Genomic DNA, 20,231 nt, shown 5'->3' with positions numbered 1-20,231 from the left:
TTCAGAAGTTTTCTATTAGTTCAAGAAAACATGTTGAGCAATATGCAGCCGTAGTGTTGCAGTAAACATGGAACAGCCAAGCACGGATGACATAATTAATATGAATAATACAAAGAAACACCTAAACTACAAGCTCACAGTAGTCTGCAGGATTATACATCCAGATGCCTGAGGCAAAGTTATTCCTATTAGCGTCTCCTTTGAACAGTGACACAGATGGCATGCAGGAGACAGAGGCTGAGTCGATGTGGAGCGTCATCGTCCTGGTGGAAACTTTCCTGCAGAAGTGTCTGCTGGGAGTTTGTTTTCACCCAGTTGATCCAAACTCAACTGCAGCTCATGTGTCTCTGCAGCTTCGTGTCGGTGAGGCCTGCATTCTTTTTCATTCTTCCCCAACTTTTCACATGCACGTGCCTTTAATTTCTACCACGGTGTTGAACTTTACTGTAAAGCTCAAATCTCTGCGGTCCGCCAGCCATTTAGAGAAAACACACACTTACTAACTTTAATGAGATGCACAAAACTGAATGAGAACCTGAGGATTGCTTCTCAATAACAACCTCCACCTGCATGCAGATCCCTGCACAGCTTCTCTCTTCATCTGCAGCCTTGAACACTATGAAGCTCCAACAGTGAATCTTGTTGTAGATGAAACCTGAAGGAAAGTTTGAGACGGGTCCCTATCGTCATTAGCTTTGTCTGCACTTGCCTGGTACGTCATCTGTCACGGCCGTCGTAAAATGTGAAACTCAAGCCTGGTCAAGTCTGGACGACTTGAACACAACAAGAAAACCCTAAATCAGCAGGTCATGAGGGCTGCATACAGTTATGAACCTGAGTAATGGACTGAAGGCGGCCGTGTGTGCGTGTTGGAGGGGCACGGCCCGGTAATTACTTCATGCCGCCTGCAACAATGCAGCGTCTATGTGTTTGCATTTTTGTTATGGGAATGTGAATTCTCCTAAAACATTTGTCTGGCATGTAAAAAGTTTTGCTTTTGTTTTTCTATCTCCTTCTATGACATTTTAATCTTCACCCTTTCAGTTCAGCTATTCTCATGATATCAGACTTCAAGCCCGATGAAAGTGTCTCTATCTGGGCGTTTCACGAGCTCACTGCTGGTTTCCTCATACCAGACCTCCCAGTGTAACCTACTTAGACGCTCCTGTTGCACTGTGTGTGTAAACTGGGTGTGTCTGCAATGTCTGAGATGTAGTTTACAGGCTTCTTTAAACCAACTATGATGGTGAGTAGCAATGCGGAAAACTAAAATAATACCAACTGATTCAGAGATGCAGTTTGCAGGGTGAATAAAAGCAATGTGAACATGTGAATGTATTGAATATAGTCTGGCATTCGTCCCCTCGTAGTGTGACACGACAGGAACACACCGAAGGATCGACTTCAGAGCGGAGGAGTTCACTTTGAAAGGCCGGTCAGGTCAAAGGTCAAAGAGCTGTACAGCTGCTCCGTGTCATATCTAAGTGACATGATGCTCATTTACATTTGTGTTGGAGGAGACTGAAACAGAGAGGAGCAGATGAAGGGATGAAGTTCCCTCCAACGCTTTGAAATGTCTGTTAATTACGTGGGAGCATTAGCAAACACACACACAGACACACACACACACACACACACACACACACAGACACACACACACACACACACACACACACACAGACACACACCGTAGCTCTGGTAAATCCGTCCACACCTGCTAATAGTACGCACTGTTGGCTACACATCACAAACAATAATCCTTCATCCTTACTTAAGTGATAATCCAGTTAAATCAGGATGATGTAAGACTATTGTGTTCCTCTTCAAACTTGACTTTAAACTGAAGTTTACAAGTCTTTAGGAAAAGTGATGTACTTGATGGATTTTGCGTTTGCACTGAAACGGATCCACACAAGCAGCTGCATATCTTCCTGTCCTCGCATGCTCCTTCATATTCATTCACCTATTCCTCTCTCCAGTGATTCTGCATTTGAGACATGCGACATGGAACAAAGGCTCCTCTATAGCCTCTGGAGGAATCTAGTACATGCAGTGAATGTTGTTTCATGGTGAGAATGTCTTCCACCCAAAGGCCACTGCCTGACAATGAATTCCACATGTCAAGTGCTCAATGGCTTCCTGCGGCGGTGTCTGAACTTCCTCTGCTGTTTCAACAGCTTAACCTCTGGAGGCGGAAACCTGCTCAACTGCTCCAGCGGGAATCCACTTTTCTCTCTTGTTTGTTGAATTTCAGCTGATCGGTGAACACGCGTCACATGAAGCAGCAGTGAAGCGCAGCAGAGGTTGATGATCATTAATGAGCTGCTGCTCGTCCCTCCTCTCAGTGCAGAAGCACAGAGGAAGAGCATCTTGAGCTTTCTTGAGAAGACGCAGGCGGTTGCGTGTTGACCGAGTCAGCGTGTTATCTGATGAGCGTCGTCTCTGGGTGGAGCGCCGTCTGTCAAAAGGAGCTTTAAAGGATTGTGAAAGTTATGAATCTTTGCCAAACATCCTGTGACAGTGACTCTCACTGCTGACAAGGTTCAGACATACCTAACACATGTCAAAGAGTCAACCGATCCCAGTGAAACTTTCATGCTTTTTTATTATCTTCATCATTATTTAGTTTAGAGCGACACTTACATTTATGTTTTTGGAAACAGTGGGTGTAAAAGCGTAATTATTGTTTGTATAGTAAGCATGAATACACCTTTCAGAGTTATGGATAATCCCTTTAATTATGAAAACATTACCTCTTTTGATTGTTAATTGGATGTTAATATTCATTCAAACACCAGCTCAGACTGGTTGGACTGGTGTCTGCAGTGCTTTGCCAGTGAGACGAACATTTTGCTGCACGATTGTGGTTTAATAGTCGTGTGTATGCACACACACACACACACACACACACACATATACTTATGCATGAGCGCTGATACTCAGCAGCGACAGTCACACCCAGATCTGCAGGAGGATGAAGTCCCTTCATGTCAGCGTACGGCGAGCACACATCACAGCGCTGCAGCGAAGCTGCTCGTACTTTCCCTTCAACATCAAAGATAGCCGGAGGTTCACAGGCCAACTTCTCTATAAGATGTGAATGAGTATAATCAAACTATTCATTGACCAGAAGAATGATAGTCAACAGACACAAAGGAGAAAATCTGAGGCCTTTGGACTCACAGCCACACCCCGCCGTGTTTGTTTTGGCGTCCTCTCCAGCGGGAGGGAGTGTTGTTGGATTGGATTTTAATCTGAGCCTCACAGTTTCACCTGCAGAAAGGTGCACGCCCTGACAACGCAGCGGCTGCAGGGGATACTTTGCGTAAGCTAAGAGGAGAGAATGCGGTTCACCTGCAATGAATTTGGAGATCGTCGGTAACGACGAGTATGCCGTGAATGTCTCAGAGACGTCTCTCCAACGCGCTGAGCGGCATCGCAGAGGGTTACTGATGCTAAAGTCAACAGCCTTTGACAGATGATGCTTTACCATTCTGAACCTAAGTTAAAGGATTATCTCTTATCTCCACCACCTCGCTTATAGCTCACACACCGCTCGCTGTGGGAAGCTGTCGGCATGGGAACTCCGGCACAAACGGCGTGACTCACTCTGTATCAGACATGAATGATGAGATAATGCACGTTGTCTCGACAAATGAAACCACAGACACAGAGGCATCATCCTGCAGTGTGTGTGTGTGTGTGTGTGTGTGTGTGTGTGTGTGTGTGGGCTGCTGACACGTATTCATGCACGGTGTTTCTCATTGAACTCCTTTGTGGTTTCATGCTTTTGTTTTGCTGGTTGTGCTATTGATCACACCGACGTTACAGAGACGCAGTCGCTCTCTTTCTGGGATTGGCTGACATCAAAGTGATTTGCATCGTTTAATCCAGTTGATAAAACTATCAGATTAACGTGTTTGGCTCTTTTCATGACAGCATTGGTGCAGACAATCTGCTGAATGGATTGCCATGATCACTGTACAAATACTCACGCTGGTGAACACAATCCATGACTCTGGCCTTTCCCTCATCTCACACAAGCATCCGGGCAAAGTTTCAAATTGCGCAATACTTTATGAGTAGAAGTGACGTCCCTCCCATCGGCCTCAGGTCATTTACTGAATGGCCATCAAGATGTCATTAAGAAGCCTTGAAACCAGCATTAAGACCAGAAACTGAGCCCCTAAATCAAGTGAGAAGCAGTCTTCCATACCGAGAGGTGTGTCCCCTGGTGGCCAATACAAACATTGCACCCTGAATTCACGTCCTGCTAGAAAGGTGCATTTACTTTTAACTTCTACTGAAACTTTGCACAGTTTTTAAACTCCAGTCTCTGATTAATGCTCCTCTTTTGGAGTGTTTTTCCATCTGATAATCTGTTAATAACCTTCATGGCTTCCTTGACGGTACTTTACTGTCACAGCCTCATTGTTTAATCTCCGGCTGGTTTTGGTCTCGTTGTTTGCTTCGTCTACTTGGAACCAACGTGGCAAAGAAACTCCCTTGAGTGGGCTGTGGTTCTGCAGTCCTCGTAACACACACACACACACACACACACACACACACACACACACTACGTGTCTCAGCAGGTCTGCAGTAGAAGTATTCTCAACCAGTCAGAGGAGCAGCAGCTGTCCACCCACCAGACCGGAGACCTCCACACATCCATCACCAGTTTACTGCTACACAGTACACACACACACACACACACACACACACACACACACACACACACACACACACACACACACACACACACACACACACACACACACACACACCCTTTAAGGTCTTCTTCAAGTTAAAGTCCTAAAGGGTGTGGCTCCTCCGTCAACACTGTCATGGGTTCAAGGCCCCTATAGGAGGGAAACCTGTTTGCAACCCAACCTCCCATTCACGAGAACCCAGAGTGACAGAGTGACAGTGACTGATTGACAGAGTGACAGAGTGACTGATTGACAGAGTGACAGAGTGACAGTGACTGATTGACAGAGTGACAGAGTGACTGATTGACAGAGTGACAGAGTGACAGAGTGACAGAGTGACAGAGTGACAGTGACTGATTGACAGAGTGACTGAGTGACAGAGTGACAGAGTGACTGAGTGACAGAGTGACAGAGTGACAGAGTGACTGAGTGACAGAGTGACAGAGTGACAGAGTGACAGAGTGACAGAGTGACAGAGTGACAGAGTGACAGAGTGACAGCGTGACAGAGTGACAGAGTGACAGCGTGACAGAGTGACAGAGTGACAGTGTGTGTGGAGGAGGCCGCTTACTGCCCACAGCTTCCACTGCAGCGCTGACAGCAGCTCGAAGGGTTCACCTGTTTGCATTCAAACAGGTGTGTTGAGGTCCACACGCCCTGAAGAGACGCAACCATGTGGTCACCTCACATTGTCACCACACGTTGTCGCCACATGTTGTCACCTCACATTGTCACCACACGTTGTCGCCACATGTTGTCACCTCACATTGTCACCACCCATATATATCTATAGAGATATATCTATATCTATATATAGAGAGATATAATATATAATATGGAGTGCTTGGCCTCTGCAGACTGTCGGCTCTTCCCTTCGTACCTGCGAGTTGGAACAAGTGAAAGAGAAGTCAGAAGGTGTGATGGCGCCGCCCCGCCCTGCTGGACGCCGCTTACAGGAGGAAATGATTAACCTGAACTCTGAGAGCGAACCTGCATATACCCTGCAGCAGGAAGAGCTCTGCTGCTGTGTGTGTGTGTGTGTATATATATATATATATATATATATATATATATATATATATATATATATATATATATATATATATACCCTGCAGCAGGAAGAGCTCTGCTGCTGTTCAACACTGGAAGAAACACAAAGCCCAGCTGATGGAGGACAAAGTATGACAAGTAGCAGAAATATTTAATACTTCAACAAGTATTTGGTGCTTGATGTAATAATAATAAAATGTATCTCTGTGTTCCTAAACATATGAATTACTGCATAACCTTCAGTCTAAAAAGACCATGGTGAGATGTGGACGTTCCTGCAGAAGCTCTCACCCGCTGCTGCACGCCCAGCAGCACGACCTCCACCCGCAGGACGACGTGTGTGAGTCTGCAGGACGGACACACACCTCAAATACCTCTCAGGGGCGTTTTGACGACGGATTCCAGAACGACACAAACACATATTTCATGACAAGTTCAGCCTCTCGCACATTGCACCACGAGCGGCCACGCCTCTTTGTAAGAAATGCACTTTTCTGGATGAACAAAGCTGCTGTTCAGCGTGTTTCTGCACGCTAACAATTCAGTGAAAGTGCCTTTAAGTAGCTTCATCCGGCGCTGTGCAGATACAATGCGTCATTGTTCTTTTAAAATGACTCACTCAGACAGAACAAACAGATCACCGCTGCAGGTTTTCTCCAGCTTATCTGTTGATCGGCGCTCTGTTGAGTGACTCTGAGCTTGGGCCCATCTTTCATGAGCTTGGAGCCAGCGCCTCTTTGTTCTGCTCATCAGAGAACCGGACCGGTTGGTCCAGCTGTCAGCTTCCCTGTTAATCAATCAAACGCTCCCTTTCCCCCGCACAGCCCGAGGGACCTGTCAATCATTTTTGGTGCTTGGTGATTTGCAGGCCGACATAATATTCTATGAAGCTCTTCAGGTATTCGTCAGAACGCTGACAGCGTGAATAACAAGCGGCTGTTTGTTCACCTTCATGTGTTACACAACGTCTGATCACCATCATTCATACAGCTGCACATTACTGATATCATCACATTATATTACATTATCTGAGGCTTTTATCCAGAGAGACTCACGATAAGTGCATCCAACCATGAGAACACACTCAGAACAACAAGAATCAAGAAAAAACTATTTATTTAACAAAGTTAAACTCCAAAGTGTCAGTGAGAGTTAAAGTGTTGTTGTTGTGTTGCCTTCTGTCCTCACAGACTGATGATGTCATCAAACATGAGCCATTGAACCATAGCTTTGGATTTACACTCTACTGCCATTTTATTAGGTACACCTGCACATACATTATGTTTTTCTAAACATGAGTGTATTGTTCACACTGTCAGAGAAGTGATCGTTTTACTGTATTGGGGTCGTTGTGTCATGTTGAACTTCTAATATTCATCTTTTACATTATTCAGAATAACTTGAGCTGCTCATGGCGGCTCGTTGTCCACCGTGTCCTCGACTTCATTTACGTCTAGAAGGTGACGGTCCTGGTGGAGACCTTCAGAAAGCTGTGTGTTGTGTTGTGTTGTGTTGTGTTGTGTTGTGTTGCATGGCAGAGACACACCTGCGGTCAGCATCCACCCTGCAGCTGAGGCTCCGCCCACTGAGGCTCCGCCCACTGAGGCATCCAGACCGGTTCCTCCTGCTGAGGACGTCCTCTGTGTCTTCAAGCTGTCACACACCCGTCAGCCTCATTGTGTGATCTCAGGTCGTGTGCAGACTAATCCTGCAAAGACACGACGTCAAGACGATGAAAGCACTTCATGGCTTCTGGTGTAGTTTCAGTTTATTGAGATGATTTAATCTGACAGCTTACACGACTCATAAAACCTGGAGAGATTAATGTTAATTTAACACGTCACTCATCATGTTTCTGTCTCAACGAGCTGACTGATGATTCACTGTGTGTGTGTGTGTGTGTGTGTGTGTGTGTGTGTGTGTGTGTGTGTGTGTGTGTGTGATGTTGGTCCTTAAATCCAGGAGTAAGCTGCTAAATCATGAATGAAAATAGGAATAAACCTCCGTGAAGAATAGAACAAACATTATTATTAGAATATAAATAAAATACACACAAGTAGCAGTTGCAGTAACGAAGATGACATCACTGAAGGACAAAAGGTTTATAAAAGCACAATTTGGTTTTTATGTCCTCGCTGAGGTGTGCAAGTGTGTAGATGTGTGTGTGTGTGTGTGTGTGTGTGTGTGTGTGTGTGTGTGTGTGTGTGTGTGTGTGTGTGTGTGTGTGTGTGTGTGTGTGGCGTATTGTTGAGATTACATTCCTCAAAGTGAAGCTGGACCTGTGACAACACATTCACTGCGTTTGTGTCGAGGAATGTGCCGCCGAGCATCCGTCACAGCGACGCTCTGCTGCTGCTGCCACACCCCGCCCACCCCACTCTGCTGCTGCTGCCACACCCCGCCCACCCCGCTCACCCCGCCCAGCCCGCTCACCGCGCCCACCCCGCCGACCCTGACCAACCCGCTCTGCTGCTGCTGCCACACCCCGCCCACCCCGCTCTGCTGCTGTTGCCACACCCCGCTCACCCCGCTCTGCTGCTGCTGCCACACCCCGCCCACCCCGCTTTGCTGCTGCTGCCACACCCCGCTCTGCTGCTGCTGCCACACCCCGCCCACCCCGCTTTGCTGCTGCTGCCACACCCCGCCCACCCCGCTCACCCCACCCACCCCGCCCACCCCGCATACCCCGCTCTGCTGCTGCTGCCACACCCAGCCCACCCCGCCCACCCCGCTCTGCTGCTGCTGCCACACCCCGCACACCCCGCACACCCCGCTCTGCTGCTGCTGCCACACCCCGCCCACCCCGCACACCCCGCCTACCCCGCTCTGCTGCTGTTGCCACACCCCGCTCACCCCGCTCTGCTGCTGCTGCCACACCCCGCTCACCCCGCTCTGCTGCTGCTGCCACACCCCGCCCACCCCGCTCACCCCACCCACTCCGCATACCCTGCTCTGCTGCTGCTGCCACACCCAGCCCACCCCGCCCACCCCGCTCTGTTGCTGCTGCCACACCCCGCCCACCCCGCACACCCCGCTCTGCTGCTGCTGCCACACCCAGCCCACCCCGCCCACCCCGCTCTACTGCTGCTGCCACACCCCGCCCACCCCGCACACCCCGCTCTGCTGCTGCTGCCACACCCCGCCCACCCCACACATCCCACCCCACACATCCCGCTCTGCTGCTGCTGCCACACCCCGCACACCCCGCTCTGCTGCTGCTGCCACACCCCGCCCACCCCGCTCTGCTGCTGCTGCCACACCCCGCCCACCCCGCACACCCCGCTCTGCTGCTGCCACACCCCGCCCACCCCGCACATCCCGCTCTGCTGCTGCTGCCACACCCCGCACACCCCGCACACCCCGCTCTGCTGCTGCCACACCCCGCCCACCCCGCACATCCCGCTCTGCTGCTGCTGCCACACCCCGCCCACCCCGCACACCCCGCTCTGCTGCTGCCACACCCCGCCCACCCCGCACATCCCGCTCTGCTGCTGCTGCCACACCCCGTCCACCCCGCACATCCCGCTCTGCTGCTGCTGCCACACCCCGTCCACCCCGCCGACCCGGCTCACCCCGCTCCTCCGTCCTCACTCTCAAGCATGTTGTTTTGGTGTTTATTTGTGAGAGTTATTTTTGAGGCTGCATGTAGACAAACGTTTCATTCATGTGTAAAAGCTTAAGTTAGGGTGTGAGGGTTAGGGTGTGTGTCACCCTGAGGGTCACCCTGAGGGTTAGGGTGTGTGTCACCCTGAGGGTTAGGGTGTGAGGGTCAGGGTGTGTGTCACCCTGAGGGTGAGGGTGTGTGTCATCCTGAGGGTCAGGGTGTGTGTCACCCTGAGGGTCAGGGTGTGTGTCACCCTGAGGGTCAGGGTGTGTGTCATCCTGAGGGTTAGGGTGTGTGTCACCCTGAGGGCAGAGGAGCAACAACTTGGATGCATAAAGGTTGACATGTGTCTCTGCAGCAGAAGCCGTGTGATCGATTCCTCATCAGAATAATCAATCAGACAGCCGCCACTCAAAGGTTCAAGACGACCACGAACTGATCAGACGGAGCTGACGCTGCGTCTCAGTGAGCTCGTAGCACATCAAGGTTCTGCTCCCTTCATCTTGGGTTTGCGCCTCTTTGCGGCTCCACATGTTCGGTACCTGACGGCTGAAGTTGCTTCACGTTCACAACGTTCACACAGACAACATGTTCGTCATGGCGACACGGTGGGTTGTTTTGCTGCTTGTGGCTTGTGAATAATATCATGAATAAGTGTTTCTTTTAGCTCTGATGCTAATTCATGTTCTGTTTCCTGAAGTAAAGACGAAGAGCATGAGCCACCACAGACTGAACACACAGCTTATTTACAGCTCAGTGACACGAGAGGCTCCATGTTCATGCTGTCATCTGTTGCTGTGAAACATTCACAGCAAACATCGCTCAGCGCCGTGAGGACTGATGCATGCTGGGTGCTTCTGTGGGATGTGTGCATGTCCTGAACTTGCTCAGAGGTTGTGTGTGTGGCCTCGGGTGCGGCTCCACCGCCCACAACTCATGTTCAGACCTGTTCTCCCAGAGCGGCGGAGAGCTCTGAAGCGCTCGCTGAGCGAGAGAAACATCTTTTAGAGCCGATAAATCTCACGTTACCGCATGCACACACACACACACACACACACACACACACACACACACGATACACCCTCTGTTGTGTAGCATTAGCCTGCATGTGGGCGCGGCCGCGTGCGGTTTGAGATTCTTACTTTTTCACAGAAACGGCTTCCAGGTGTTTACTTTATGATATTTACTGACATGATATAAGGAACACATGTTCACTCTGTGCACGCAGCCTGCAGCGTATGTGTGTGTGTGTGTGTGTGTGTGTGTGTGTGTGTGTGTGTGTGTGTGTGTGTGTGTGTGTGTGTGTGTGTGTGTGTGTGTGTTCGGGACAATTTTAAATGCATTATCCGGCACACTTCATTGTGTATTTAAATGTGTCTTTCACTGTGTGTGTCAGGTTGTCCTCATTGTGTGAGGTTTGTCATGAGTTGTTCACTGAAGTTTAACGACAGGAAACTTCCAGTTCAACACACACACACACACACACACACACACACACACACACACACACACACACACACGCGTCACACGGTGTAAAATGGTTTGAAGAACATTTATTGATCAGCAAACAGGACTCCAGGCGTTGGCGTCAGTAGCACTGAAACATGGTTTCACTCAGCAGAAGTCATGAAGACTGTTACAGCAGGTTCAGCATCACACATGACTCCACCAGCAGGGCTTTGACTCAAAAACACATGCAGCAGCGCCCCCTGCTGGCGACGCCGCTGTGGTGCAGCAGTGGCAGAGGAACAGGAAGCTCGAAGCCTCCTGCTGCTCTCCTGCTGCTCTCCTGCTGCTCTCCTGCTGCAGGAGCTCTGGACTCAAGTTGCTGACAGAAGAAAGGTTCTCTGGTGAAGGCACATCGGTGAAGAACTAAATGATAACGCAGTCTGCGGCTTTTTCTTAACTTCCAAGACCAAAATCAATCATAGATCTGACATAACAGGAATAAACACATCACTCCTCAGCCACAGCTTCAGCTTCGGCTTCGGCCACAGCTTCAGCTTCGGCATCCTGCTGCTCCTGCTCCTGCTGCTGCTCCTCCTTCTCCTCCATGGCCACTGGCTCCTGGGTTGCTGCCTCCTCCTCCTCCTTCTCCTCCTCCTCCTGCTCCTCCTCCTTCCTCTCGGTCTTGACCACCACGGTCTCGGTCCTGGTGACGGTGCTGCTCTTCACCGTCGCTGCGTTGAGGACGTCGGCTGAAGCGCTGCTGGCTCGGACTCCTCCGAAGGAGCAGCTGGAGTAGGAAGGCGTCCGGGAGCTCTCCAGGCCGAAGGCGTTGTAGTTCACTGCTGCAGAGGAACGAGGCCATCAGTAACACACACAGCAGGGGGCAGGGAGGAGGAAGAGGAGGACGAAGAGGGATGAACACACATTCTGATCTGTATGTTTGTGTCTGCAAAGGCTTCTGGAGCTCAAGCTGATGAGACTTTGCATGTGATGTAAGTCAATCTTATCTTGTCACATGAGATGAAGGCAGATCTTTTTACGTTTTACACTTCATAAATAAAACATTCAACACAAGAGCCGATCTGAGGTGGGATGAAGTGACGTGCAGTCCAACACATGAACCGCTTTATGAATGGTGTCTGGCCAGAGATCATATTTCATGTGCTTGTACCATAAAACATGAACTTACAAGTCTGCTTGGATATGTTGGTCTTGATCCCAGTGGCCAACCTGTAGAGGAAACCAGAGGAAGATGCAGCAGGCGGATTAGCACCAGAGCGACACGGCGACGCTCATGCAGGAACATGTGGGTGTGTTCTCAGCCCACCTGTCCTCCTCTCCTTCCAGCAGCTTCCTGTAGGTGGCGATCTCGATGTCCAGGGCCAGCTTGACGTTCATCAGCTCCTGGTACTGGCGCACCTGCAGGGCCATGTCCTGCTTGGCTCTCTGGAGCGCCGCCTCCAGGTCTCTGATGCGGAGCTTAGCGTCCTTCACTGCTAGCTCGCCGCGCTCCTCCGCCTCCGTGATCTGGGCCTCCAGACTGTTTCGCTGGGAGGAGAAAAGAAAAGGGAAGTGTACGTCCTGTCACCTGCATGAGACCCTGAATTACTGCTGAATATTAATATATCCTGATACCTTGAAGACCAGACGCTATAACAGTCACGTGCAGCTCTCACCTGCGCTTTCACCATGTCGATCTCCGACTGCAGCCTCAGGATCCTGCGGTTCAGGTCAGCCATCTCAGCCTTGCTGGACCTCACGTCGTCCCCATGTTTCCCCGCCGACTGCTGCATCTCTGCATACTGGAGCACACGGGGACACGTCAGGCCCAGCGCTCAGCGTCACGCAGGTGTTCTGGGACCGACAGAGGCCTCACCTTGGTCTGGTACCAGGACTCGGCCTCGGCTCGGCTGCGGTTGGCGATGTCCTCGTACTGAGCGCGCACTTCTGCGACGATGGCGTCCATGTCCAGGTTACGGCTGTTGTCCATCTCCACGATGACGGAGGTGTCCTTGATCTGGCTCTGCAGCTCGTGGAGTTCCTACACGGGGTCAAGAACACGAGCAGAGAAGACATGGACGCCTCTGTTTTAAGGGTCAACTGTTCACGGAGGAGTGGCATGAGGTCATTACTGTGTCGTAGAGCTGCCTCAGGAACTCCATCTCAGCACACAGGCCGTCCAGCTTGGCTTCCAGCTCCACTTTGATCATGTAGGCCGCGTCGGTGTCCTGCACAGGAAGCCACACAGTGAGGACATGGTTGCACCCTGCGGTGCACGTGAGCGCTACAGGCTGATTACGACCCAAACGGACCTTCTTCATGAGCACGAAGCTGTTCTCGCACTCGTTGCGCTTGTTGATCTCGTCCTCGTACCTGGAAAAGATTTTACTGTCAGACTTTAAATCAGAAAGAATTATGATTATGTGCAGAATCAGCTGATGAGATCTCTTCTCTCTTCATCTGATTCACATGGAAAACATCTACGTAATCTGCTTTTACTGAAATGCTGCACTACCCGTAGTGGCCACTTGGGGGCAGCTTAAACAAGCTCACCAGCTGAAGGCTGGTTGTGTTGATGCAGTGAGTCTGTTTCCTTGTTTTGCTGAAACCTGCTGATGCAGAACAAGTCGCTGATGACAGCGGTGACAGTTCATGTGAAACATGAAGTTTCAGGATCAAAGCAAAGCAGTGAAACAGCGAAACGCTCCGTGGAGCTGAGTCACACGTTTCTGTTGTTCACATCACAGTGAAGTGTTGGAGAGCAACAGCATGGAGCCCTGACACTGAGGCCGGCGTCTCACTTGTCCTTGAAGTCTCCCACCAGGTCCGTCACGTGGTGCAGGTCAGACTCCAGCTTCACCTTCTCGTGGCCCAGCTGGTCCAGCTGCTTGCGCAGGTTGGAGATGTAGGCCTCGAACATGGCGTCCACGTTGGAGCGGGACGAGGTCTGCTCCTGCACCAGCTTCCACTTGGTCTCCAGCATTTTGTTCTGCTGCTCCAGGAAGCGGACCTGAGGACGGACGGAGAGGCGTCAACCAGCGAAGAGGAGGACGTTCAGAAAGAAAAGTCTTGATGAGATGAAACCAAGTTACTCACAAAGCAAAGCACATGGCTCTATAGTGTGTGTGTGTCTGTGTGTGTGTGTGTGTGTGTGTGTGTGTGTGTGTGTGTGTGTGTGTGTGTGTGTGTGTGTGTGTGTGTGTGTGTGTGTGTGTCTGTGTGTGTAAACAATGTGCATGGGTCGAGGTTGTTGTGGTGGACAAAGAGCCCGTGAGGTTTTACTGGAGGAGACTAATTACGCTTCAACCCTCTAAATGTCCCTGTGGCTCCTCCCTCATGTCACACACACACACACACACACACACACACACACACACACACACACACTCCAACACAAAGAGGCACTGTGTCCCACCTCCAGCTCGTCTCTGAGCATTGGGTGCAGGGTGGGGTCCGCTGGGCAAACATGGTGTGTGTGTGTGTGTGTGTGTGTGTGTGTGTGTGTGTGTGTGTGTGTGCCATATCACGATGGAATGCACACTTTGTGTTACGACCTGAAGAATTACTCTCAGCGTGACTGATTTACAGCAACTTGTCGTCTCGGCTGCGGGGCGACTCCTGAAACGAGAACGACCCGGCGGGCGATCGCTCCCCAACCTGATGAGTCTCAGGAGGCTCAGAGCGATAATAAAGAGGATTAATAACAGGTTCAGTCGCCTCTTTGATGGCGTGTGCATATGAGTTATGACATATGACACAGGCATGATTAGTGCAGCCTTGTGCAGCGAGCTTCATCCAGATAACTCATGGAGTTATGATGAAGGTTTTAGTGATGGACCCAGTGAGCTTCCCTCGGCCACGCCCACTTCTGCAAGTGTTTGTACAGGAGATAAGTTTCTAAGTTTAACTTTAAAAAATGGTACAGCACATATTTTGACATGATTTAGCAAAACAATAATGCATGAGTGCACCTGGCTCTACTTATATCACCACTAAATCTCTTTTGGCAGGTTGTTGCTCATATTGGAACGCACCCCTTCACGCTCACATTGTTCTGCTGTTCAGCCCGATGTGCATGCAGCCGAGGAGCTGAGGAGCAGAACAACTTCACCGGGTCAGGTTGATCCTCTTGTTGAGCTCTCGGGTTTCAGCTGAGAATGAAAACATGAGAGGGAGCAACGCCGCAGATGTTTCGTGGTCGTACACGTTGATCTCTATTGTGAAAGGAGCCCTTGAGCTATTTTTACCCATAATGCACTCATTTCCTCAGAGGTTCCTGAGGGCTTTTTCTCCTCTGTGTGGAGTTTCATAGCTTCATGCAAACTGCCAGAACCCATAAAGTGCTTGTTTGCTCTGCTGGACGGTGTTCCTCTCCGGCGTGTTGACCCACCTTGTCGATGAAGGAGGCGAAGCGGTTGTTGAGGGTCTTGATCTGCTCCTTCTCCTGGGTGCGGACCACCTGGATGTCGGGGTCGATCTCCAGGTTCAGGGGGGTCAGCAGGCTCCGGTTCACCGTCACCGCCGTGATGGGGGCCACGTCGCCGCCGCCCATGCCGAAACCGCCGCCGCCGCCGCCGAAGGCCACGTAGCCGAACTCTCCTCCGCCTCCTCTGTGCGCGGACCCCCCGCCGGCGACGAACCCGCCGGCCGCTCTGAAGCCGCCGCCGGCCACGCTGCTGCCCACGCCCCCGTAGGAGCAGCGGCCGGCGTGGCCCTGCCGGCCCCCGGCCTGGCCCCCGTAGCCAGAGAAGGAGCGGCTGCTGAAGCCCTGGGACGGGCCCCTGGAGGAGGAGGACGCCACGGAGAAGCCGGTGGTCTTCATGGTTCTGAGAGACATGGTCACAGCGGGAGTCTGAAACAAAGAGCTGGAGCGAGAGGAGACTCTGCAGGGGGAGCGCCGGGCAGATGGATCCACCTCCCACAGCCCCGACGCTATTTATCACAGCGCAGAGGGGCCCGGCCGAGCAGCGATTGGCTGTTGCCCTCAGCAGGGGAGTGGAGGCTGAGGGAATGTCAGGGGAGAACATCTCATTTACAGTGCGCTGGAGCGAGAGCAGCCATGACATAATAGTCACTCTGCCAGTGTGTAAAAACTACTGCAGAAACACAGGAAGAGCTTTTGAGTTCCAGAGAGTTACATCATCGTTACACACACTCACAACCAGCACTGTACACTGGTTATACCTCCTGCACACACACACACACACACACACACACACACACACGCTGCAACACCAGAATATAAAGTCAAACCTCGGGTATAATGAAGATGGTTTAATGAGCTGCTTTCCTACGCTTCTCACAGACGTGACATGTTGCAGGGAGCTGTTGCTGCTGTGAGGGCTCGGTGAAGATGTGACTGTGTGTCTCACTGCCGATGAACATGTTCCACTATCCACATGAGGCAAATGTTTTTGAGCCGTCAGGAAACATGCATGACTTCATCAGGATGGTATGGAAAGAGCAGAAAGGTTCACGAGACTTTTACAAGGTTTCAAACTTCAAAATCCCTTTTAAAGACTTCACTTTGCACAAGGAAGGTGCAGCCAAATGTTTCATTATCAGCTGTGATTGATGGACACACACACACACACACACACACACACACACACACACACAAACACACAGACACACAGACACACACTCACAGACAATTGGTGAACATTCCTTCCGTATCAGCAGGTGAAGAGTAAACACAGTTTGTCTTTTCCTTTCATTCTGAACCTCACCTCAAGTTTTATGCAGCTAAGCCCCGCCCACAAGATAAGATAGAGAGATAGTAGATAGATAGTAGAGAGAGAGAGAGAGAGAGAGAGAGAGAGAGAGAGAGAGACAGAGAGAGAGAGAGAGAGAGAGAGAGAGAGAGAGAGAGAGAGAGAGAGAGAAATAGATAGATAAATAGATAGATAGATAGATAGATAGATAGATAGATAGATAGATAGATAGATGCAGTTATGCCTCGTTTTCTTTTCTTTCTTCTATAAACCAGCTCCTCCCTTCATGAACATTTCCTCCACGCCTTCTCTTTTGTTTTAGAGGTTTTTTATGTTGAAAACACATCAGCTCTGTTCTGTAAAGGTGTTAATAACTGAGGGGCGTTGCAGGACCATCATGGCAGAGCGGGTGGAGCGGGTGGAGCGGGTGGAGCTGGCTGCTCTCTCACTTCTTCACAATGGAGCTGCTGTGCTGGACTTGGAGTCCGTTTGTTCCACTCGGCCTCTCTTCATCCGCAGCAGCTGATCGATGGAGGTGCGTTCATTTCATTGTTGTGGACGTGCAGGTGGGTAAATGAAGCGTCCTCCTCAGATGAGGTCAGGTCATCTGCAGCGCCGACGCCGTGACCTGAAGTCTCCACAGACGAGGTGTTTGAACCAAGCTGCTAAATGACACTGGAGTCAGGAATGTGCTGAGAAACACGTACATGCTACTGGACGGAGGAGAGGACAATTAGAAACCTCTCACACTAATGACGGAGAGGAGCAGCTACAGCTGGGTGGAGGAGGAGGAGGAGGAGGACGGAGAGTAGTAAATACAGCTAGGTGGAGGAGGACGGAGAGCAGTAACTACAGCTGGGTGGAGGAGGAGGAAGAGGAGGACGGAGAGTAGTAAATACAGCTAGGTGGAGGAGGAGGAGGAGGACGGAGAGTAGTAAATACAGCTGGGTGGAGGAGGAAGGAGGAGGGAGGGAGAGAAGGTGGAGGGTAGAGGGGGGAGCAGGACGGAGAGCAGCAACTACAGCTGGGTGGAGGAGGGAGGGGGAAGGAGAAGGAGGGAAGGGGAGGATAGAAGAGGAGGGTGGAGACTTTACTCTGGAGGCTGGAAGGTGGAGGGTGGAGGGTGGAGGCTGGGGGTGGAGACTGAAGGGTGGCGGCTGGAAGGTAGAGGCTGGAGACTTTACTCTGGAGGCTGGAAGGTGGAGGGTGGAGGGTGGAGGCTGGGGGTGGAGACTGGAGACTGAAGGGTGGCGGCTGGAAGGTAGAGGCTGGAGACTTTACTCTGAAGGGTGGAAGGTGGAGAAGGGAGGCTGGAAAGTGGACGGTTGAGGGTGGAGAAAGGAGGCTGGAAGCTGGGGGGGTGGAGGCTGGAGGTGGAGACTGGGGACTGGAGGGTGGAGGTCCTCCTTCATGCATCTTTACAGTAATATTATATATTATAAGTTTCATAGTGAACTCGGTGCTTCATGAGCAACATGAGAGCTCAGAGTTCTGCAGGAACTGAACAGAAGACTAAAGATAAAGACGTTGCTCAGAAAGTCTGAACGTCTTCAGAGTTCTTTGGTTCCAGCTCTTAAAGGTGGACTTGTCCATCAGGAAGAGCCATGGAGTCGTGACGTCATTCCTGCCTCTCCCTGAGGGGCTGTGAGATGGAGCAGAACAACACGTGCTCTCAGGGGAACACGCTGTTCCTTCTGCTCTCCTCTCTGTGAGTCAGCGCCCTCTGGTGGCTGAAGGATGGAAGTGTGCGTTGTCAGCCCGGGCGTGGTGCGGGAGGCGTGGCCAGCGTGGTCACGTGGTCCTCACCCCGCGCTCTGCTGCATGAAACCGGACACCTGAGTGGGCGTGGCTTCCTTCACTGCCGCTGCGCTTCTTCATGATGCAAAACACTTCATGGTTGTGTATGAACAATAAATACACAACATGCTCCTCATTTACTGGTTTTACTGGTTCCCTGACTGTTCCTCTAGCGCCACCACGAGGTAGATGGTTGCGACTCGAAGTACAAAATACTACTGTTACTACAAAAAGTACTGCGTTGCAACGTTCAAGCATTATGAAGAGTACTGTATATCATATTATTGGATCATAACTAGTGTCAAATGAATGTGTTTAATACTACTTTCTATTGAGACCTTCTCTCATCACACAACAATACATCCCAATGTTGTTGATTGTATTTTGTATTATTGATCTAAATTTAAAAAAGTAACTATACAGTTATTAAATCAACATGGAGTGAAAAGTAAAAAACAGAAACACTCAAGTAAAGTGTTCAAACTTTGTGATTTGCAGACAATCCGTCGTCTCTTTCAGGAAACTAAACTAGTGTGTGAGTGATGAGCTGTCGCAGCATCACTGCTGTTTTTATGTCTTCCTGTGAAATGTCTGCGAGCTGGAAATGGACATGACATCCCGCAGAGAAAATGTCGCTGCGTCGACACATTTGACTTGTGACCCCGACACTTTGAATATCCATAACTCTGGAATGTAGATATCCATGATAAGTATGCGCTGATTTCCTCTTCTGGAGTCTTCTGATCCTCTTGTGTGAGGCAATAAGGAAGCGATCAAGAGACAAGGGGAGGAAGTAAGGAAGGCAGTGGAGGAGTAGGAGTGTATCACATGTCTGCATTTCTTCACACATCATTAGCGTAAACACAAACATATGCAAACATATGCATCTATGCAAATCCATGCTTGACTCATGAGCATGTGGGACTCTGCTCTGCAGAAGGAGAGAAGAGGAAGGAAGGAAAGGTCATTCAAGGCTGCGTTCAAAACCGAGAGCAGGGATAATTGGAGACTTTGTGAAGCACATAAACTCCTGCAGTGGTTTCCAGATTCCTGCTGTTGGAGTGACTCACTCTCTCCGCTTCTCCTTTCCTGCTTTTTCCTGCTTTTTCTGGGGAAAGAGGTTCAGTTCAATCAGACTGTTGCATCTGCGAAAATGTTATAAATCACAGGAAGAAATCCTCCCAGTGAGAGCAGGATATGTCCAATATGTATGATGTTTCATACAACTTTTGGTTTTAACTCTTTTTATTTGTCGATTTCTTTCCCCTGTTTGTTTGTGTCGGGGGGCGAGGCTCAATGTTGCTAACACACATTCAAGCAAACAAGACGGAGTCATGAGTTATGAGTCATGCAGATTTAATTCCTCGTTCCTCTTTTGAATCATATCGGCCCTCGTCACGGGGAACACTCATCTCTACTTCCTTTGCTTTATTCTTGCTTCTCTCAAAGAAGTGATGACGTTGGACAGGAGAGAATCGCTTCTTCAACTCCTCCATAAGTTGAGCAAAAGAAATTGACAAAATATCTGACTTTGACTCTGAAGCGTATCGACCATGAAGGAGAGGTGACATCAGACTGGAGGCGGCCTGCAGCTCAGGGGCCCGGGGGTTTGATTCCCCGGCTCTCTGGGGTCCAGCGTGATATCCGCTCTCAACACAACTTCAGCCCAAACGCATACAAAACAATGCACATAGCGGCTTGTTTTAGTGGAAAAGTCTCCTGTTTCTTAATGTGTGTAATGCAGCAGCTCCAGGGATCGGCTCCCCGGCTTCACCGCTGCAAACACACAGGAAGTGACATCAATCCTGAATGGACGTTGCGTTGTGTGGGCCTCGTTGTTCCCCTGTGGTTCACACAGGAGATGTGTCCGAGGTGTCAGATGCACTTCTCGTGACAGGCTTCAAACAG

General features: G+C 50.3%; 1 protein-coding gene across 1 annotated transcript; it reads right to left on the bottom strand.

The window, feature by feature from the left end:
* Positions 1-10,912: 10,912 nt before the first annotated feature.
* LOC137801654 (keratin, type II cytoskeletal 8-like) lies at positions 10,913-15,649 on the bottom strand. The gene is made up of 9 exons (XM_068598984.1): positions 15,203-15,649; positions 13,614-13,822; positions 13,125-13,185; positions 12,945-13,040; positions 12,689-12,853; positions 12,489-12,614; positions 12,140-12,360; positions 12,002-12,042; positions 10,913-11,654 (listed from the first exon to the last, which is right to left on the bottom strand). The coding sequence occupies exons 1-9, from the start codon at positions 15,647-15,649 to the stop codon at positions 11,320-11,322; spliced, it is 1,701 nt and encodes a 566-aa protein (XP_068455085.1). The 3' UTR covers positions 10,913-11,319.
* Between the last annotated feature and the right edge of the window lie 4,582 nt (positions 15,650-20,231).

This window comes from Clinocottus analis, unplaced genomic scaffold, assembly GCF_023055335.1.
Source record: "Clinocottus analis isolate CAN_PGR_092001 unplaced genomic scaffold, fCliAna1.0.p SCAF_42, whole genome shotgun sequence".
Taxonomy (NCBI): Eukaryota; Metazoa; Chordata; class Actinopteri; order Perciformes; family Cottidae; genus Clinocottus; species Clinocottus analis.
This window is presented reverse-complemented; position numbering and strand designations above follow the sequence as displayed.

What these genes read in the sequence shown, in the direction of transcription:
- LOC137801654 (XM_068598984.1), bottom strand. Translation starts at nt 15,649, where the DNA reads ATGTCTCTCAGAACCATGAAGACCACCGGCTTCTCCGTGGCGTCCTCC. An exon ending in GCTTCGTGCTCATGAAGAAG is followed by an intron (nt 13,041 to 13,124) that starts GTCCGTTTGGGT and finishes CTTCCTGTGCAG; the next exon opens with GACACCGACGCGGCCTACAT. An exon ending in TCGACATGGTGAAAGCGCAG is followed by an intron (nt 12,361 to 12,488) that starts GTGAGAGCTGCA and finishes TTCTCCTCCCAG; the next exon opens with CGAAACAGTCTGGAGGCCCA.